The sequence below is a fragment of the Sprattus sprattus genome, assembly GCF_963457725.1.
Source record: "Sprattus sprattus genome assembly, chromosome: 16".
Classification (NCBI taxonomy): domain Eukaryota; kingdom Metazoa; phylum Chordata; class Actinopteri; order Clupeiformes; family Clupeidae; genus Sprattus; species Sprattus sprattus.
Window position 1 is genome coordinate 20,896,177 of NC_137914.1, and position 22,469 is coordinate 20,918,645.

A 22,469-nucleotide genomic window follows, 5' to 3' on the forward strand; every position below is an offset into this window, starting at 1 on the left:
TCTAGGTTTTTTTTGGTGAAAAGCTTCTTGTTTTTAAATGTGCCTATGTGTTTTTGTGAATAATGCGTTTGTCCGTTTGTTATTGTGTGTGTATGTGGGGGGGGGGTTAATGTATGTGTATGTGTGTGTGTGTGTGTGTGTGTGTGTGTGTGTGTGTGTGTGTGTGTGTGTGTATGATTGGATAATGTGTGGGCTCCTAGCCTTAGGGGACAGTAGTGTTTTTATTCATCCCTACTACTGCTGACTCTCACTCAGTCTTTCATCCTGCTCACCCACTACCCACTCTCATTGTCATCCATTCATATCATCTCTCCTCTTTTTCTTCTCCCCCCTTCATTTACTCAATCACACACACACACACACACACACACACACACACACACACACACACACACACACACACACACACACACACACACACACACACACACACACACACACACACACACACACACACACACCCTCACTTGATGATCCATACAGTCCAGGCTAGAGGCTGATTTGCACTGAGACGTTGGTCGAGAGTGGGACACAGTCAGCCAAGCAGACGGCCAGACAGGCAGTTCGGTGGTGTGACAGTGGAAGGCACAGGAACCGAACCCAGCCAACTCCCCTCCCTCTCTCCCTCTGTTCCTCACACACTCCAGAAGGGATCCTGCTCCTGCCTGCATCCATTGCCGCTAGCTGTGCCGAGCCCAGCCGAGCCGATCTGACTGGACTAGGAGTCAGCCGAGAGCAGAGGTAGGTGCTTCTCTTTCCTCTCTCATTGCTTCCCCTTCACTGTTTTCATGTGATGGGTAAACCTGATGCATGTGTGGTAGTGTGCCCATGTTGTGGTTGTTTGTGGTCTGTGTGTTTTCAAAGTGCTAATAGAGTGCCCTGACTGAGCTGACATCGGGCGTTTTTTTTTTCTTGGATTTCCTCTATTATTTTTAACTGTAACTCAGAGCACCTCACATCACATCACAGAGCAGGCTGACCTCCTTTTAGCATCTGTCATGTTTACAGCAGGCAGTGAAGTGTAGTGTAGTGTAGTGTGGTGGTAGTGTAGCTCAGTGTAGCTCAGTGTAGCGCAGCGCACACAGCAAGTCCTCCTGTATCACCAACACTCTTCAGGATCATAGCTCTCTCTTTAAAGAAGTAGATCCGGCGATGTATGAATTGGCTGGATACGTGTGAATTTCCCAGAGGCTGGTATATCAGCCTGCTGTGTTGGTGATAAATGCTTTACAATTTTTTCACCATGACATTAGACTAGGAAATATGATTGAGTGGACAGCACAGAAAGTTACTGAATGAAGCAGAGCTAGTGTTAATAATTAGGTGAGATGATGAATGATGAGATCCTATTGTCTCCCCAAATTGAAAAGAAATTACATATTTGCCTTCGAGTAAAATTGTACGTATGGATCAAATGAGTATTTATAGGAGAATTTAAAATATAAAATTAGCCTTAAAGACTAATTCGATTTTAGTTTTCGAGCGCATTGAATTATTTTGATTATTGAATTCAAAAGAAATCTTTTCACTTGCTTTGCATGTTTCCATTTATTGTCCTCTTATATGTCAATTATTATTGGCAGTCAATAACCTAAACTTAGTCATGGTATATGGATAACTATTGCCTCTATTTGAAAGGTATTGTTGATAATGTTCATATCTTTTTTAGACATAGTCAAATGTTTATAAACGAGAAGAAGCTACTGAAATTTAAATGAGAGCCATAAGGCCGTAAGGTCCATGAGCATCTAGGAACCCTTTCAGGAAGCGTTTTGGTTTGTTTGACCTCCGCTCTGCACTCTCATGTTCACTTCACCAGAGGAATCTGTATCATAATCTGATATACCGAGGCGGTAGGTCCTGATGCAGTCTGTTAGGCTGTTAGGCTGTTAGGCGGTAGGTGCCGTTTCCACTGCAGGAACTCGTTGGTGGTTTTCCACTGCAAGATCCCTGTTGGACCTCTTTTAAGGCCCTTTCGGGGGCAAAATTAGTACCTACTAGGTATTAAGAGAGTATTAAGAGAGTAGGTATTTCTGAGCAGTCCTGAAACTGCTGGGTGGACTTTATAACAAAATTCAACTGTCGTCTCGAGGTAATCCTAACGTTATCTAAACATAGAACAAAAAGTAAGGAAATTTGTGTTTGGTAGATTATTTCTTTGTTGTAACAATGCTTCTCGGCAATACATCTTATACCATTGGAAAGCCTGATTTTTTCCCTTTCAAATGGTCCCACATTTGTAAGAAACATGCATTTGTGGGATGAGCAGCACAGCTGAGTATGTGGGTTGCGCCCATGAAAAATGTGCAAAATAAACGTACGTACAAAAAGTAAGAATTTGTGTTTGGTAGATTATTTCTTTGTTGTAAAAATGCTTCTTGGCAAAAAATCTTGTACAGTTGGAAAGCCTGTTTACTCCCCTTTCAGATGGTACCACATGTGCAAGAAACATGCATTTGTGGGATTAGCTGCAGAGCTGAGTTTGTGGGTTGCGCCGATGAAACATTTGCCAAACAGCTTATTCTGGCAAACTTTTCATGGGCGCAACCCACAAACTCAGCTCTGCAGCTCAAAATCATAACTTTGTTGTGTTCGGAATTGACGAAGAGCAAGACACTGGTAGGTCCGTAGTTCCTGCACTTCAATGGAAACAGAAAGGCTGAAAAGGGCCGATTCGGGGGCCATTCCTGTAAACGTTTGCGTCACCCAGTAAGTGCCCCGAGTTCCTGCAGTGAAAAAGCGCCAATTGAAAAGGCCCTATTTTGGCTCGGGGTGGGCTTTGTGCTGGAGAGAAAAGAAAAGGCAGAACGCGTAGTACACTTTTCTCTCACTACTCATCTATATGCCACATAATGATGTCACTGAGTGGGGCCACGGCCCTGTCTATGGTGTGTGTTTATGTGTGTATGGTGTGTGTGTATGTATGTGTGAGTGTGTGTGTGTTTATTTTATTTATAAAATGTATTATTTTGAGTATGCTTTTTTTTATTATGACTACTGTGTTTGTGTTCACTGTATTGGGCAAGTTCCTTTTGTGTTTAAGGAAAGTAGCGTCAGCTTGTGATCATGAATGATTGTTGTATTATTTAAGTTCATGTATTTTCGGTAGCGTAATTGTTTTTAGTATATATATATATATATATACAGTATATATTTTTCATGTCATAAGTAAACAGCCGTTTGGGCCGTCTTACCTGCTGCATCTGTCTGATTTCTGCTGCACCGCTCGGCTAACCTCCATCAGTGTATACATACGTGTGTGTGTGTGTATGTGTGTGTATATGTGTGCGTCTCCTAAGCATTGCTTTCTCTGTGGACTGTGCATTAAGGTCCTCTTCCACCTGGGGCCCTGTTTGCCCACTGAATGATGACAGATGTGAGATGATGGCCCTGTCCTTTCAGAAGAAATGAGCCATCTGCAATGTTCTTAGTTGTGAAAATTATTAGTCTGGTATAAAGGTGGGAGAAAAGAAATCGACACAGTGTAGTATCGGGATATTTTTCAGGGCGATATTATATCGATATTATCATGGCGATATTTTGTTTATTGAAAAGTATTTTTATTAATTTAAATTTGGTTGGTTTTGATCGACTGACTCTTGTTTGATCCATGACTAGTTCAGCTCTTTTTCTGAGGTTGTGATATGTGTTGTGTATTTGCTGAGGTCTCTCATATCTCCTATATCTGCAGCGCCTCAAAACATTTATGATAGTTGCTGCTGGGTCCAACTTTAGAATGACATAGATAGACTTAATCTTGACTTTTCATGTTCTCCTTTGGTCAGTGGTGTCACCCCAGCATTAGGCTTTTAATACACATGCTCAGACTGTCCCCACCCCCTACCCTTTCACGTAGTGTGTGTGTGTGTGTGTGTGTGTCACACTGTAAATATATCACCGTCACTATACATTATTATGCTGTGCTATGAATCACTACATAGCATTAGAAGGTGTTGATGCCATTAGAAACAACAGTGCTCTTAACTAGGGGAGAGAGGGGTAAAATTGGTGATAAAAATGAAGAACCTGGATGAATTCCTAATGAAATCTGGCATCAGAGCAGCCAACACTTCGTGTTCCCTTTTTTTCTCTTTCTCTCAGCTGCTCCAAACAAGCCCCCAGGGGAGGTGGCCCTGCTACTGCAGCCCGACGCATCTTCTGCCCAGAAAAGAGCCAGGAACACAAAGGGTGGCTCAAAAGAAGAGAGTGGGGGAGAGAGAGAGAGAGAGAGAGAGAGAGAGAGGGAATACGATACACAGACCTAGAGAGTGGGAGTGAGAGAGGGAGACAGAGAGAGAGAGAGAGAGAGAGAGAGAGAGAGAGAGGAGGGACAACGTCAGCCTTGGACAGAGATTATGCTGTGTGTGTGTGTGTGTGTGTGTGTGTGTGTGTGTGTGTGTGTGTGTGTGTGTGTGTGTGTGTGTGTGTGTGTGCGTGTGTGTGTGTGCGTGTGTGTGTGTGAAGATAGAGAGGGGGGCATGCTGACTAGGCTATACCTGTCCAGAATCCTGATGAGGCAAGAGCTGAGTCCTCTGCTACTCCACTGCACCAGTGTGTGCTGTTACCAACACTTTTCCCCTCACTCCTTCCCTCCCTCGCCCGCCCGTAGCTGCCCCGTAAACAGCCTCAAGCCGTAACACTTTGCACACTGAGTGCACTATTCATATGTATATATGTACACGGGCTGTTTAACTCCAGGCCCCTTCACAGAGCGGTCGGCGCTGTGGCCACACTTGAGGCATGGCCACTATGGTTTGGACTGTCACTGTGTGTTTACTGGAAATGTAAATCCCTAAAGAGACATGAGACACAGCATCACGGCGGGCTGGTCATCTATGTTGGGATTGGCTGTCATTAAGTTATTGCGTAATGGGTAAAGAGTAAATGCCATGAACTGGGATCATCTTGGAATCCCCCCCCCCCCATCCCCCGCTGTCTTATGTGCATCTATTTATAAGTCACGAAGAAACATGCATAAATTATCTGTCCAGTTTCATATGTTCTCACATTCTGACTCATCCAACTTCATCAAAGGGCATTTTCATGTGTATATCTTTTCAGTACATTACACATCAACATTAGTATCAGTATGTGCCCTACTGTTTCAAGAGAGGCCCTGGTAACCAGTCAGACATCTTGGCTCGAATCATGCAGCTATTTGTTGTAGAGGGGAAGCACATACTAAATATGTGTCACTGTCACAATGCTGTACTCTTGTTAGGCACTTAGTCAGTTAACAGTGATAGTTTGCCATGTTCCTGTATGACTTATACAACAACTGCACTTCTATTGTAACCCTGTGCTGTAGTTATTTCTTCATCCATGAGCTGTTTACTTGATTATGAATGGAGATGGACATTCCTACTCCTCTGCCTTTGCATATGGAGAGTTGGGAGTGTGGCAGTGGAGGTGGGCAAAGTGAAGTCTGGTGATCACAGGGTTACTGGGTCAGGTATGGCCTCCTCTTGAGCCCCTCCCTGATTGGCCGTCTGCTCCCCACAGACGGGGTTTAGAGCCTTGGGTAGTGTCCTTTGCTGTAGTTGGACTGACTGTAAAAACACTCTAACTGCTCTCTGTCGAGTGGAAAAGCACTACATAAGCACAGCCCACGTGTGGAGAATTTCCCTTCCTCAGCTACACCACTGATGTTCCTCCTGTGTGAGCTCGCTCTCTCTCTTCCTCTCTTTCTTTCTTCCTGTCTTTTTGTCCACCTTTCTCCCTATCTCCTTCTCTCTCTCTCTCTTCCCCTTTCTCTCTCTCTCCCTCTTTCTGTCCCTCCCTCCTTCTCTCTCTTTCTTTCTCTCTCCCTACCTCCCTTCTTCTCTCTCTCCTTCTCTCTCTGTCTCTCTGTCTCTCTCTCTCCCACCACAAAGTAGTGGTGAAGCTGCCTCACCTCTGCATCCCAGCCCAGCCCAGCCCTGTGTGCCCTGTGCTCCCTGCCAGTGACAGCATGAGACAGCAGAAATGTGAGCTGGGTGGTATAAATCAAACGTCCTTCCCCTACCTCATAATGCACCCATCACAGCACCCACTTCCACCAGCCACCCCCCCCCCCCCCCCCCCCCCCCCCCCGCTCTACTCTTCTTCCTCTTCTTCTTCTTCCATCATAGACATTCCCGGCAGAGAGTGATCTGCATAAGTGCACATATAAGTTGTTGTGGAGAGTTGTCCACTCTCACGTCAAAGTGATGATATCAAAGGGGTTGTGTGGCAACTGGACAAAAAAGCTGTCCTCCCTAGAGAACACCTTTGACATTCTAAACGATCTTTAAGGCAGAAACACATATAATGCAACTGGCATTGTTTACACATTGCTCACTTTTTTGGTATGTTTGAGGCAAAAGTTTGCAGCATGTTGGCTTGTACTCGCCGTTGTAAACCATCTTTAGTTTTTCAGTTGGCATGTAAAATGTGAAGTGCCATTGCCTGTGATAGGCTTTGATCAGTTGTCAGAGACTTAAAGTGAAGCCATATGCTCAGTGTGATGTTGAAGCTGTAAGGACGCAGGGATTTGTGTGTCCTCAAACTGTCTCGGGGGGCGATGGCTGTGCAGTCACTGATCCGAGCGGCAAGCGGCAGCGTGTGTTTGAATGGCTGGAGGCTGCTGTGCTGCTCCTCGACTCACCCCACAGGCACTGATTGGCCGAGGGGTGGGGGGGTTGCCGCGGCACCTCCAAAACAAAGCCGCAGTGATCACACCGCCGTTGCTGCAGGGCACCCTTTCTCTGACTGCGGCAAAAGCTGATTCATCCTTCGCTCCTGTCAATAGACATTATCTACAGCCATGCATACCGCCATTGACTCTGTCAGCCTCTAGATTTAGGGATGGCCCTGACAGAGTGGCAGACCGCTCTGGCGTCTAATTTACCACCGGAGTGTTCCGGGCCATGAAGAGTTGCTGGCTCTCCGTCAGCCGAGGTGTCAGCTAGGGTCAGATGCATAAAGGGGCGCCCCAGCAAATCATTACGGAGATGGATTGCATTGGAGCTCTGCTTGATGCTGTCGGATGTTAACACGCTATAAATTATTTGATTAAAGTGTGCTGTTTGAAATGAATTACATCACATGCTGTAGACGCTTGTATTCAAGCTCTGTATTCAATGCACTCATTTGATGGAGTTTTATCTGCTGCTACCAAGTTTTCTAGGTTTTCAAGGGTTCAGCTCTCCAGAGCAGCCAGTTTGAGTCTGTGTATATATATATATATATGTGTGTGTGTGTGTGTGTCTTTGTGTATGGCCTCTATGTATATTAGTTTAAAGACTTGTATGCATACATATTTTTCTATGTATGTGTATACAGTGTGTATATGAGTGAATATGGGTGTTTGTGTATGTGCAGTGTAAGTGTGTGTCTGTGTGCGTGTGTTTCACTACATGTTTGTCAGTGTATGTGTAAAGAAAGTGACAATGTTGTTGTTTTTGTGTAATAAGAGCACAATGCAGTCTTCCCCCATGTGTGTCTCTGTGTTTGTGTGTGTGTGGTTGTGTGTGTGTGGTTGTGTGTGTGTGTGTGTGTGTGTGTGTGTGTGTGTGTGTGTGTGTGCGCTCTCCCCAATTTCACGGTGTGTTCTGGAACGTGGCAGAGCTGAGGAGGTAGGAGGGCAGACTGGGGCCAGCTGGCCTCTCGGTGGGCGGTGCCGGGCACAGATTGGGGGTGTGAAGGGCTCTGATGGTCTTTGTGTTCATGGCACTTTCCGCTCGCCACAATGAATCACCGGGCACTGACAACACCTCCGCTCCGTCCCCTGCAACAGACAAATCTACAGAACACCCTCTTGTAGGATCAGTCACAGGGTGATGTGCAGGGTGAGGGCAGGGGGTGGAGGTATTTTGTGGTATTGAGGGAAGTCAGAGAATGGTATCTAAGAACGGTAGCTTCATTTTTTCAACCCTTTGTTATGACATGATATGGTGAATGTACATGTCCTCTAAACACCAGCATAGGACAAATAAGGACCAGCTAACTGGTGAGGGAGAGATGGCAGGATAGAGTTCTTTGGCAATATGTTTCACTGTGTGTTGAAGAAAAAATAAAAACATTTGTATTGAATACCTCTAATCCTATTCTTTGATTAGTTAATTCTCAAAGTTTGGGGAAGACTGCATTGTGCTCTTATTAGCTTACGTAGTCTTGCCCCCATTCCCCCTCCCTTTTTGGACAGGACTAGACTAAATCAACAGTAACCTTAAGCGCAGCCTCTTACGTTACAGACATTCCACTTTGTAAGATCAAATGGGCAGAGTACTCTGCTTTCCCACTAAATATCACATGTCCAATCCGAGCCACTTTTCACTCAAACATTTATCCTCTACAAACACTCCGTCATTTGAAACTGCCCCCATGTCCAGCCCCTGGCAGCTCAGAGTTGCTGACGACTTTTGTCTCTGGAGACGTAATTCAGTCATTTGGTGGTATTTTGTCCTTGAATCTCCCTCTCTCTTTCTCTCTCTCTCTCTCTCTCTCTCTCTCTCTCTCACATTTACAATAGTTTTCTACAGTTTTGGTTCTACCTCAAGCCTACAATATATCAGTGGTTTAGAGATTTTCATCTGCTCGAAATATGGAATGGAACACAAGAAGGTCTCTTCCCTTTCTAAGTGAACTGTAACACTAGCACGTTTACATAGTAAGTGTGTATTTATTTAATGTTGCATCGCTGATGGGTAAAACAAGTCCAAGGCATCAAGGTCAGGTGTTCCACATCAGAGCCCCCCTGAGAGGCAGCTCTGGCATGCAGCCTCCAGCCTCCGAGTGTTCATCATATCCAGCCTCTTATACCTGAGGCAGCTCTCAAATGCAGTCTCCAGCCTCCACATGTTCATCATATGCAGCCTCTTATACCTGATCTATGCACCTGATGGTGGGGATAGGCAGGAGACCCTCCTGCCGGCTGCTGCTGGTGGTGAATGATGCACGAACGCGGCACGGCTCACACATCTGGGGCATGGAGAATGAGGATGCGGAGATGGAGGAGATTGGAGGCTAGAGAGAGTGCTGGAACAGGAGGAAGAGGAAGAGGAGGGTAGTAAAGAGAGTGCTAGAGCAGGAGGAAGAGGAGGGTAGTAAAGAGAGTGCTGGAGCAGGAGGAAGAGGAGGGTAGTAAAGAGAGTGCTAGAGCAGGAGGAAGAGGAGGGTAGTAAAGAGAGTGCTAGAGCAGGAGGAAGAGGAGGGTAGTAAAGAGAGTGCTAGAGCAGGAGGAAGAGGAGGGTAGTAAAGAGAGTGCTAGAGCAGGAGGAAGAGGAGGGTAGTAAAGAGAGTGCTAGAGCAGGAGGAAGAGGAGGGTAGTAAAGAGAGTGCTAGAGCAGGAGGAAGAGGAGGGTAGTAAAGAGAGTGCTAGAGCAGGAGGAAGAGGAGGGTAGTAAAGAGAGTGCTAGAGCAGGAGGAAGAGGAGGGTAGTAAAGAGAGTGCTAGAGCAGGAGGAAGAGGAGGGCAGTAAAGAGAGTTCTGGAGCAGGAGGAAGAGGAGGGTAGTAAAGAGAGTTCTGGAGCAGGAGGAAGAGGAGGGCAGTAAAGAGAGTGCTAGAGCAGGAGGAAGAGGAGGGCAGTAAAGAGAGTGCTGGAGCAGGAGGAAGAGGAGGGCAGTAAAGAGAGTGCTAGAGCAGGAGGAAGAGGAGGGCAGTAAAGAGAGTGCTAGAGCAGGAGGGCAGTAAAGAGAGTTCTGGAGCAGGAGGAAGAGGAGATGAGGGCTCAGGCAGGTGCTGGTGACCAACTTTGTTTCGCATCAGCCCGCCTGGCTGCTTTCATCACTATGGATCATTCGCTGTCCACTCTGAATTCATTCTTTTGCGCTTTAATTCTTTCTTCTACTGTCTTTATTTCTTCTTTTTCTCCCTTTTTCGTTTTGTTTTTTTTTGCTCTCTTTTCCTGTGTCTTTTGGCTCTCTGCTTTCTCACTCTGTCTTCCTTTCTCTCCCTCCTCCTTGCCCTTTGTATCATCTCTTGCTCTCTCTCTCTCTCTCTCTCTCTCTCTCTCTCTTTCTGAAATGTGTTATTGCAGCACATCTGCTGGGCTTTATCCACTGGGCTGACTGCTGTACAGTACCCAGACACACAGAGAGCCCACAGCAGGTGCTGGCCTCATCATGCTCTCACCAGCCTACACCACACACACGTACACACACACACACCACCACCACGGTGATGTGTGTGGAGGGGAGATACAGTAGTTTGCTAGAGTTGCGTGTCTGTCTTTCATCTCCCCTTCTCAGTTTATTTGCACTTTCTTTAATGTTTGGCGTCACTGTGATGGTGTGACTGATAGGGTGGTGTTTTTGTGTGTCATGGAAGAGCATTGGTGAAAGTTGCTTCTGAACTCGTGCCCAGTTCTGTGCCTCCCCTACTCTGTAAAGGATTTAGGGAAGATTAGCGGCTAAGTCTCCAGTTGCTGGTCTTTGACTTGACCTGTCAACCCCTCAGTCCCTCAGGATGTGAACTGTTGAAAGGGTAAACATTAGCAATCTATATTTTTTTGTGAAGTTCTGTTTACTGTAAGATAAATGTAAGTGTGTGTGGAGCACTGGTGAAAAACAGTACTTTACGTAGTGTGCGTGTGATAAATAAGTGGCGCCATCTACTGGTTAAAGCAACGTTGGCCAAAGCAACGCTGAGCTTTAAACCTACATTTCTTGTCATTCAGACCTGTGCTGGTGAGGTTACGATGATTAGCATCTATCTATTTTTGAAAAGTAAGGCCCCACTGTCGCAGATACATGTGGTGATACTCTGAGCTTCAATCATGCCAGGTGGTGTGAATTTGCAAATAGATGAGCAAGCCCTGACCCAGTTCCTGGCGAGCACACTGCCTTTTTGCATTTTACACAGCCCTCTTTTCCCATCAGAGCGCAGCATCTCAGAGCTGATGGAAAGTGTGAAGTGACTCTTGGGAAAGGAGATGTGAAGTGAGGGAAAGGAGATGTGATTTCAGAGGTCATCGGCGACGCGGCATGTTGGAAATGAGGGCAGCCAAAGTCAACCTCTCGCTCCCTGTTGGAGTGCTCTCTGGTTTGATTGCCAGCAGGTTGCTAATGCAAAATTACTGTTTGTGTTAAACTGGGTAAAACCTTTAATGCTACCTAAATCTCATACAGATAGTGAAGTGATGTTTAGGAGTAAATGACACCGCTATTTAATGTTTGCCGTCATCTTTTTGGCATTGTGGACAGCACGCCAGGAATATTGTGTACTCCTCATTTGAATCCAGAATGGATTTACGTTTAAAATATGACGTTGATTTTTAAAGCAGGTGAGATACATGTGAGATGTTTTGCTTCCTGATCAAGTAGTTCCATAGCTAGCATAGCACTGGCATTATAATTCATTGTGCAGGTTTTCCAATTTCTCTACCCTTCAGTGAGTTTGTGTAGGTAAACCCCAAATCCATTTTGTTGATGGCCTTAAGCTTTGGCTGCCAGTAATCCAACGCAGTGATCAAATCCTGTGGAGCTGACGGCCATCCAATCTTGTTTTTATTTAAATATAGTCATCAGCTATTATGGGGGACGACATCCTCTCTCCTCAATCACACCCCTCTCTTCCACGAGGTGTGAGTAAAACCTGTACCTCAGAGTGTGTGTCTGTGTGTGTGTGTTTGTGTGAGCGTGCGCGTGAGCTGTGATGTGTGGGTGGGTTTCTGTAGTGTGTGAGAAGTTAGGTAATGGCCCCCTCTACTGGTTAAGAAACGCAATTGTTTTCTATTTCATTCAGATTGAGTTTAGACTCTTGCATCACTTTACACATCTACCTTTCAGCAATGCTTGGTGTCTGTTATTTTTTTACTTTGCTTAGTACTTTGTACTTACTACAGCGTAGTTGTTTATGTTCATTTTCCGTGTCTTATTATATGCTAATTTTCTGTGCCATGTTCCTCGAAAAACTTTTCTTTCCCAAACACGCATTTGTGGAAATGACAGTAAAAGCTTACTTGACCTGCTGGGTAAAGTCAGATGGGCCTGGATAGCTTCCACGCAGACTGACTCTTGACCGTCATGTTGGTGTGTTTGCTGACTCCTAACCCCTCGTGTTGGTGTATTTCCTGACTCCTAACCCTCGTGTTGGTGTGTCTCCTGACTCCTAACCCTCGTGTTGGTGTGTCTCCTGACTCCTAACCCTCCCTGTTGGTGTGTTTGCTGACTCCTAACCCTTGTGTTGGTTTGTTTCCTGACTCCTAACCCTCGTGTTGGTGTGTCTCCTAACAGGGCAGCCAGAGAGAGACTGAGCAGCGGGTGCTCCACCCCCCCACCTCCCTGTCTCCATGTATCCTGAGCCCACCGCTGACTCCCCCGGTCGCCTCTCACTCCGACAGACCACTGGATCCCCGGGCATGCTCTACAAGTGAGTGGCCTGTTATCACATACATTCCCACTCACACGCACACGCACACGCACACGCACACGCACTCGCACTCGCACTCGCACTCGCACTCACACTCACACTCACACTCACATTCACACTCACACTCACACTCACACTCACACTCACACTCACACTCACACTCACACTCACACTCACTCTCACACTCACACTCACACATTTGCACACAGTCACATCACAAAGACTTCCAATGTACTGTATTTATATTCTTACATTCACATACATCTTGTAAAGTCTGTTATATATTTCTACATTCACAGACCCATTTTACATTCAGTCTTTTACTTTATGAAGTTCTCTTAAGTCCTCTATATTACGTAATACTATTTCAGATTGATTTTAATCTACAGTACATTAATACTATTTTAGATTGATTTGTTGTTGTATTTTAAATGCAATGTGTAGATAGTATAGATTTAATATGCGTGCAATGCTCCCTGGGGATCCAACCCCTAAGCTTGGTGTTGTCAGCACCCTGTTCTACCAACTGAAAGACATATAGTTGACTGAGGTTATGCCTTTTCATTCTTTAGAACTGACATACACAGATACACACAGAGGGACTCTATACATTTTTCCAAGCATGTGTGCCCCATAGGGAATCTTTCTCCCTGCTCAGCGAGCCACGAGCACTATGAGGATGTACTGAGACTGTACTGTCCACAGCCCTTGTGTGTATCACAAGCCGGGTTAATATTTCATGCTGGCAGTATTGTAAGTCATAAAACATGGAGTGGGAACTGAGCCTCAGTTTGAGTTCCCACGTTTTTTTTTCTTTCTAGAAGCATCTCCCTGCTTCGACTCTGTTTTGAGGGTGAATACCAGGTGGCGCTATAACTGATTGCACTGTGAAAATAAATCAAGTTATTTGGACCCTCTTGTAAATGGGACTGATGAAGCCGAAATAATATCTGACTTTCATCGTAATTTCACAAGCACTTTATGATGCATAGACTCCTCAGAATACTTTTCAGGGATACTGGTAAAGACAAAAGTTTTATTTCGCTATACTATCTCTTTCTTTCTCTCTGGCCACAGTGCTCGCTATGGGAGCCCTAAGAGACACCTGCAGTTCTACAGGTATGGAGGAAAAGTTCATTATGATCCTTTTCTATTCATCAGGGGTCCAAGCAGCGCAGCCATGCCTTCCCCTTCATTAAAAGGGTGGCCCTTCAACCTATTGGCAACGTCATGAAAAGGGTGGGCCTCTTCCTCTTGGGCCCTCCGACCTATTGCCACAAAATTTGGAGTTCATCATCTCCATACCACCCTGACCAAAAAGTTATCAAAAGAAGTTTTATCTGTCTTATCTGCGTGGCCTAAAATAACTCTATGTCCATCCTGACATGTAAAGGTTAAAATATAACCAAATTTGACATCCTCCATCACTAGCACATGGAAGCATGGCATCTTTGGAAGCATGGCAAATTTTGTGAAATTTTGTCTATATGGGGCGCTTCAACTGACATATTGCAATATCTCAAGAACCACTCAAGCCAAACATCTGAAATTTGGTATACTTAAACTTGTGTTCACCTGTTGAAGCTCTCAAATCTTTCAGCCCTCTGCCACTTGGGGCGCTTCACACATGCTGCTTGGACCCAAATGATCTCTGCTTGCGACTGTATTTGTTACAGTGATTATTTATTATATTTGTATTTGAGGTCTGCTCATTTTGAAGTCACCGTTAATGTCTTTTGATATGTACATTTATACATGTAGACACACATGGACAATTTCATTCAGGACGTCAGTATACATGCCTAGGGTGCAAAAGTCATGACTGACATTATCTATGGGGATGCAACCTCAAACAGGTGGTCTGTGTGGTCATGCTTCTCTGGCTTTAGAGATGCAGGCTTGAATGCCACACCTAGAGTACGGCAAACTCACCTTCCTTTACCTTGGCCCAAAACTCGGTCACAGCACATCTGTAGGAAATATGGACACCTATGGCAGTTTCTACTGGCAATCACAGAGCAGCTTCAAATGTGTCTCTTTCTTAAGTGTGTGTGTGTGTGAGTGCTTGGATGGGGGATGTTAATGCCCTCTATTTAATACGAGTATTACATTTCAAAGGACAACATCTTAGTGAAGGAGTCAAAATTGTATTAAAAGTGAGACTACTGCCCCAGATATTTCTTTAATCTTCTGTCATGTCCCTTTGAGTTCTTGCTTGAGATTCAAGGTTAGAGAAAAAGGTGCTTTTGTCATTCAGCCCCCTGCATATCACTATGCAGGAGACGCGCACCTGCACCAGTTCAAAGGGGGATTATGCTCATCTCTTCTTTTGAGATATCTGCCTTTTGATGATAGTCATGATACCCCTAGCTCGGCGGTTGGGTGTATTTACCTTTCTGTATGTTTTCCACTGCGTTCACTTTATCCCATCTGCTATTTTTAAACTCTCTGCTATTTTTAGGCTGACGCTATCCTCTGTTGAATACATGTCATTCTCCCTCAGCCAACCAAATGTGTCTAATACCTACTTTGTCCGGGAGTGGAGTGAGGAACACAGGTTTATTATTTGATGAGGACACGTTTGTAATAGGGCCTTAAAGTTGCATGTAATGCATTTGCCCAGATTTCTTCAGCAAGTGCTCTTCATTCACCCATGTGCTGTTGAAGTGATTCAGAGAGGACAGGCTGTTGTATGACAAAAAAAGGAAACCGCATAAAAGTACTCAGGGCAGTGAACCAACAAATATTGACGTTTTATATGCAGGGCGGATGTGACATCACTGGGAAATGGTCCTAAATAATAGATATGGCTGTTTTTTTTTAGGGCAAGCCAGTACCCATTAGTCTCACTGAGACACAGCCATGGTATGTGGGTTTTATGCCCTTCCAGTAGCTTTGTGCTTAATGGAGTGCCTATACTGATGTAGATGTTGATTGTGCAGCACAGAGAAATGGTTCCCCCTTTATTTAAGTGTGCGCTTCAAGAACTTTGCCATGTGCGCTTCTTTTTCTTCTTCATGTTCAGAATGCCCCAGTGGCCCCTGTTTTCAAGTGTTCGCAATTCAGTTAAGGGGGCTTTCTTCACTCGTAGAAGGAAAGATGCCATGTAAAGGTTTATCTGCTAAACAACATGTTTAGAAGCTCTTTATCCACGATCAGTAAATCCTGCCTAGAAGTACCACCAAGAAGCACCAGATTAGAGGCTGCCAAAAGGATTCCTCACTTGTAAAGGGAAGTCTTTCTAGTGTTTATATGTTTTCCTTGAGAGCACATTAATGTCATCAAGATTTGGTGGCCGAGTAGAGCATTTGGCCTTGTTATCAGCATTGACAGTGGAAGATCGCAGTGACACTTCCTCCAAACACCTGAACATCTGAGATGAAGTGTGCCGTGTACTAAAAATCTCAAATTAATTGTGCAGTGCACTAAAAATCTCAGGTCAGGTCAGGTCAGGTCAGACAGGTTAGTGTCCTCTCACGGTATACGGAGGATGTTCTCTGCCCTGCTCCATAGTCTGTGTTTGAGTGTAGCGTGTAGCATGCTGTACGGGATGCTGTGCTGTTCAACCTGTCCCACCCCATTGGGATTCCCTCAGGGAACCGGTTCCTCTTCGTCCCCTTTCTCTTAGTGCTCCCTGCATGCGCTGGTCCCTCACACGCGCACACACACACACACACACACACACACACACACACACACACACACACACACACAAACTCCAGAACAAGTGAAAAACTGCTTTTAGTACTTTGTCTTATGGTACAACAATCAAAAGCTTTTAGTGCCAAAGCTGCACTGAATTATTTACTGGCTGTATTATTTGCTGGAGTTTGCGGAACAGTCCCTCGCTCTCTGATAGGTGCGCTCAGCGAACACGTTTCTTTCTCCTTCCTGTGACATCCACCACTGAGGGCTGGAGGCAGAGACGAGGGTGGTGCTCATTCCACCTTCCTCCACTAATTCTTTCAGGCTCTTTCTGCTAAGACACTCCCCGCGTGGGTAGAGGCGGTGGGGGGAATAATTAAAAAAGCTTCAAGTTCTCATTATTGTGCTGAGTGCCATCAGTATTTTAAATGAGTAGCGTGGTGCAGAGCCCCTACATGAGTCGGCCTCCGGGAAACCGGGTGAGTAAGAGCCTTGTTGTGTGGTGTGTGAAAGGGTTGTGTGTGTGTGTGTGTGCGGTCAAGAGGGCCTGTTGGATGCCAGGTACTGCATGGGTGTACCGGAATGCTGCGATGCGTTGCGTTGTGATGCCATGTTGTGATGCCATGTTCGCCACGTCCTGAGCTTGTCTTAGGCTACAGGGATGTGCTGAGCAGTGCACAGGGAAACACACCAAACCTGATACCATCAGCAGAAGCAGCAGCCTCACACACACACACACACACACACTCACACACACACACACACACACACACACACACACACTCACACAAACACACACACACACACACACACACTCACTCCACTCTGCTTCAGTGCTCCTCCCCAGCACCGGGCAGACGGCGGCTATATTTTAGTCATGAAGAACCAAACATAAAAAAGGAGAGTGAGAGAAAAAGGGAATAGAAAAAGAAAACAGGCAGCTTTTAAAAATTGACTACCTTCCTGTCCCGACGATGTCCTCGTGCTCTTTCTTGTCGCTAGCGTGGAGGGCAGAAGCAAGCATGGAGGATGAGATCAGACTGGAGTTAAACATCGCTGCCGTACTTCTAGTTTTTTTTTGTTTCTGGGTTTCTGTCTGATCTTGTCTGGAGCTTGCAGACAGGCTGTATGTTCTTCTTCTTTAAAGGAGTGTACGACACCCCTAGCAGTGTGTGACTGCGGCTGCGAGTGTTGTTCTTAAGCCACCATTCTTACCGGTTGGAGTAGATCAGGACTTCTGGTCTGCACTCCTGTAATATTTATCTGCTTGAGATTTTCAGCGTGCTATTTTAAGATGTGTTAATTTTAGGAGGGTACGACTGTAGCACGCCTCTGAAACTGAATGGAGCTGTGTGTCTTTCATATTTTAACTGTTGTGTAACATGTCATTCGGCTTCATTACTGTTCTTTGTGTTGAGACGAGTGATGTGGTTTTTGTTATCTAAAAATAAATATGTCTCCAGACAGCAGTGATGTGTGTGAGAAGGCCTCTCTCTCGTCCTGTCAGGAGCAGCTGTGCCCGGTGCTCAGAGCTCAGGCTGCTTCAGGTGAAGCGTTTCCCTTCCTGTTTGTCAGTCAGATGTGCTGCGTTCTCTTTGTTTCAGGCGTTTGTTTTGTACTGTACTTGTTTGCATTTCTTTCTGATGTGTAAAGCAGTGAACAAATACAATGAAATGCCTGGTACAAAGAACCAAGATGAACAGAATCCTCAGGGACACAGAAAAATCATCGTAATTGGAACTGTGAATAAATTGTAACTAATTCATGTTGTCCTGATAGAAAAGGACTCCCATGTGTTCAAGTCTGAAGCAAACATGAATGTGCATAGCACACGGGTCTCATTCAATTTGAGTAGTGTAGTCAACAGATTTTAAGGTTCTGATTATGCCACAAACAAGCTTCAGAGTTCAGTTCCAAATATATTTTGACTTTGTAATGTATTAAGATGGGGTTGTAGTTTTAGGTTTTCACACAAAATTACAGTAAAATAGTTTTACAATGAATTATTTTCAAACTGTAATTATATGAAATACAGAATACAAAAATGCTTTGGTTCACTTTGCTATCTGCGATTTGTCTTAGCTTGTGTTATCAATTTTACTGTGACTTCAACCTGAAGTATTACCATAATAGTGGTTTAAATTATTTAAGAAAAATGCCACGGAAAACCTCACGCAAGGCACTGTGTGTTACGTAAACCGTAACTGCAAGGGTAGGGAGCCACAGCTGAATAAACCTGCTTTTTAGTTAGATTTGACAAAACACACATTTAAGTCATTTAATGATATTACATACAAGGTTTATGCAAATATGCAGGGAAATCCGAAACTGGAGAAAATGAGAGAGAATACCAAATATCTTATATGTATTTGGACATGAAATAAAACTTGCAATAAAACTTTTTGTGTCAATACTGTCAAAACTAAACTGAAATCTCAAGTTGAGCTATATGCCAAGCCTTCTTCAGAGGCCCTCCGCACTTTAATGCTATGCTACCTGTCCTGTAGCAGTAGACAGAGCAGGCTTTTTATAACAGTGTTGGCATAGCCATCACTCTTACCTACATGGCAAATGTTACTGTAGATATCCACTGGACTAACATGACTTGATGCCTGTGGTTTGGCTTTGAATATGCAGATTAGGGGAATATACTAAACTAATACTAATACTAATATAGTTTGAAGATTAAACACACTACTCACCACTCCTAAGGACTGAGGCCTGTAAGACTTTTTTAGGTACTCTGAGATGCCATGATGGAGGGGGGGTTCTTTTTATGATTCTAGGACAAAAACTCGCAGAGCTTTAATAGCACATTGACAGCAAGGTGGGAAATAGACCTTTATGGGTTGGTAGCACTAAACAAGGCTGTTCTACCTGATGTGCACCAGAGCCAATCGGTGAAACGTTATTTCTTGTTATTTCACTTGTAGTTTTTATAGTGTTCTATATTGGTGTCTAAAATTAGGTGTGTAATTAGCTGAATGTGATGTAATTTAGCAAAAAACACCAGTATTCCAGGTGTGTTTTGTCCTTTCGAAAACACCTTGACATCCCGCTGTATCTGACACATCAGGACAGGAAGTAGCTTGTTTGCTGTCTGGATTGATTTATCTGGCCTGAGCCCCTCTGGCCCCCCCTGCCAGGCTATTTTTTGACAATCACAAGTTTGCAGGCGGTGGACAGTAATGACTAGTTGCTGCCCAGTCGTCGAGAGAATTGTCATTCAACACTCCCAGACCCCACCCTGGTTGGAGCTGCTGAACCAGCCCACGTAGCATTGGACCACAGGAACAGATCCAGCATATGTCGGGTTCCTATCTGGACCAGTTCTGCCCCATAGTAAATTGCCCCCTGGGAGACTTTACTGCCCGCTGTGCCCTCTGTACATTCCTGACGCATGCCCCTGAATGCATGCCCGTCTCACCTTGTTGATGCCACCCATGTTAGACCACACTGCATGGACTGAAGTCAGTGCGCTGCTTGGCACCAAACCTAACATGCACGGGGGTGACACGACATGAACACTATCTCTAGGAAGCGCCCTATCAGTTGAGGCATGCTGTTGCGCATACGTGTGTGTGAGTGTGTGTGTGTGTGTGTGTGTGTGTGTGTGTGTGTGTGTGTGTGTGTGTGTGTGTGAGTGTGTGTGTGTGTGTGTGTGTGTGTGTGTGTGTGTGTGTGTGTGTGTGTGTGTGTGTGTGTGTGTGTGTGTGTGTGTGTGTGTGTGTGTGTGTGTGTGTGTGTGTGTGTGCAGGGCAGGGTGAGTTGGGGTGGTGACTCTGATTACTTGGTGCATGGCCATGTGTGTTTTTGTTCCATTGCCCCGGCTTGGGAAAACAGGTGCTATTTAAAGAGAAGGCTCTGGACTCGTGGGGCTGTGGACTCTTCCTCAATACCAGACCCTTCTCTCTCTCTCGCTCTCTCTCTCTCTCTCTCTCCCGCTCTCTCTCTCTCTCTCTCTCTCCATTGTTCCCTCTCTCTCTCTCCTTCACGCTCTCTTTCTGTTTTGGTTTGGTGGGGCACAAGGGTTTTGGGTAGCCCGCACTGAGCATTGGATCGAGTTGCTTGAGCACTGTGTTTTGGACACCAGGGGTCCGGATAGCTTGGGGGGGCATCAGGCTGTGTGAGGCACTGTGCTGTTGATTGACTGGGCACTGTGCACTGGGCACTGGCGTTTGTGCACGGGACTGGGACAGTTTAAGTGGGCAGAAGCAGCGGCGGCGGTGGGCACTGGGGTGGGCACTGTTTTGCGTGGGTGAGGCATGTTCGCGAGCAGCGTGAGCGAGGTGCGGGGGGGTCATGCGGGCAGGCGCCCCAGCCGCCAACTCAGTATCCCCTGCGACCCCCCCCAGATCCCGAAGCCTGCGGCACCAGGGGCCACGGTGCGGCGCAGCAGCAGCATCATCAGCGGTGGCGGCGGGCGCATGCTGTCGCTCTCCTTCAGCGAGAGCGTGCGCAGCGACATCGACCGCTACCTGTCGGACCAGGGCCTGTACCCGCTGCGGGTGAACGAGCAGGGCGAGCTGCAGAGGCAACGAGAGGTGCGCGCCGCCGCCCAGCTCAAGAACCTCGAGGACTTCCTCAAGACCAATGGTGTCTCGCTGCAGGAGTGCGTCTCCTGCCAGACCGGCATGCGCTACAGGTAAGGTGGGGTGGCCGGGGTGGCTGGGGTAGATAATAGGGCAGCAGGTGCGAGGTGGGGTGAGACGGTTGATATGAGAAGATGGGTAGGAGATGGGCACTGATCCCCTCTCTCCCTGGGCAGAGATGGTGAAGCAAAATGGGGTTAACAACCACTCAACAGGTGGTCTGAGCCCTCACTGAGCGAGGGGGATTTAGGCTATCAGGGGACAGACAGCCGGGGAATGTGTGTTCATCGCTTCTGCCTGCTCTTACTCTTCTCTCATAGTCAGTGGGTTCTTCTCTGTAGGCTGGTAGTTAGGTGTCTGTCATTTTGCCTTTTCAAAAGCCTGTTTTATTTCTGTCGATATGGTGCACCATTCAATCAGAAATAGATCATTGTAATATCCAACAGCACAATACAGTGTGGCAATCTTCTGGCTGCTTCTGCAGTTCTATTGGGGGGGGTCACTCTCGGCAGGCTCACAGATGCTTTCCTCTTGATGTCAGAAAAACAAGGGCTTATTTGCTCTGGCACCAACTGTGGCTTTCCCCTTTAGACAGACAGACAGACAGACAGAGCGGTCACCAGACAGCAGGCTAGACAAGTAATGCATTTCAGCAGGAAGATGTAAAGTGTGGTTCAACAGTAGTAGATTCCGCTAACTGTAATTGCATAGACAGGCATGAAATAAAAGCAGTGCACATCATTATTATGAACAAACTATATAATAATACACATGTACGGATGAAAAGAGACATCTCTAATGTTATTGGTAACTTTACATCTCTATTGTTATTGGTAACTATACATATCTATTGTTACTGGTAACTATACATCTCTATTGTTATTGGTAACATCTCTATGGTTATTGGTAACTATTCATCTCTATTGTTACTGGTAACTATACATCTTTATCGTTACTGGTAACTGTACATCTCTATTGTTATTGGTAACTATATACATCTCTATTGTTATTGGTAACTATTCATCTCTGGTGTTATTGGTAACTATACATCTCTGCTGTTACTGGTAACTATTCATCTCTATTGTTATTGGTAACTATACATCTCTATTGTTACTGGTGACTATACATCTCTATTGTTATTGGTAACTATCCATCTCTATTGTTATTGGTAACTATATACATCTCTATTGTTATTGGTAACTATTCATCTAAGGTGTTATTGGTAACTATACATCTCTGTTGTTACTGGTAACTATACATCTCTAATGTTATTGGTAACTATTAATTTCTATTGTTATTGGTAACTATCCATCTCTAGTGTTATTGGTAACTATATGTATTACCATATTGATGCAGTCACTCAACATCACGTCAGCATCTCTTCTGCAGGGACAGGGCTGCAAACGTCACCTGTGTTGTGTAAACAACCCCTGTCCCACACCGCTCTCCAACTCTCTGCTTCGAGCATGGGAGGTGGACGTGCTAGCAGGAAGCCTAAAACCTGTGGGTGCTAACGTTTATCACTAGCACATCTCTGAAGGTGTCAGTGTACCCGCTGGCTACCGTTATCACTTACCCCCTTAAACCTCACTCCCATTTCGGGTCTACGAAAGTAATGTAACCTGTGCTGTGAAGACAAGCATAGTCCCGCACCAGACTCGCAACCTTGGTTGTGGCAGGTGGGTGTACTAACATAGGGTGACCATATTTGAGTTTTAGAAAAAGAGGACACTTCTTCGCAGTGGGGGCTTGGCATGGTAGAGTATAGCATACAGATGACCCGGCCCTCTCCCCCCGCGACAATGTTTTGCCATCTTTTCCACATGCAGATGTCATGTGCTGTTGTAAACAATGCAACTATTCACTAGTCACTAGTTGCATTGTTTACAACAGCACATGAC

General features: G+C 45.4%; 1 protein-coding gene and 1 long non-coding RNA gene across 4 annotated transcripts in view; one reads left to right on the plus strand and one right to left on the minus strand.

Annotated features, from left to right (window-relative positions):
• Nucleotides 1-593: 593 nt before the first annotated feature.
• Nucleotides 594-22,469, plus strand: part of kcnab2b (potassium voltage-gated channel subfamily A regulatory beta subunit 2b) — a 73,454-nt gene continuing 51,578 nt past the window's right edge. For 2 of the 3 annotated variants that reach the window (XM_080853511.1, XM_080853512.1), the window contains exon 1: nucleotides 19,863-20,621. In XM_080853511.1, the coding sequence (XP_080709637.1) occupies nucleotides 20,242-20,621 (380 nt within the window). In that variant the 5' untranslated portion in view covers nucleotides 19,863-20,241. Of the gene's footprint in view, nucleotides 742-12,195; nucleotides 12,332-19,862; nucleotides 20,622-22,469 lie in introns of those variants that run through there. The other variant, XM_080853515.1, reaches the window with a different exon arrangement.
• Nucleotides 8,622-17,210, minus strand: LOC308376992. The gene is made up of 2 exons (XR_013968926.1): nucleotides 16,936-17,210; nucleotides 8,622-8,997 (listed from the first exon to the last, which is right to left on the minus strand). It is a non-coding gene; the product is annotated as an uncharacterized lncRNA (long non-coding RNA).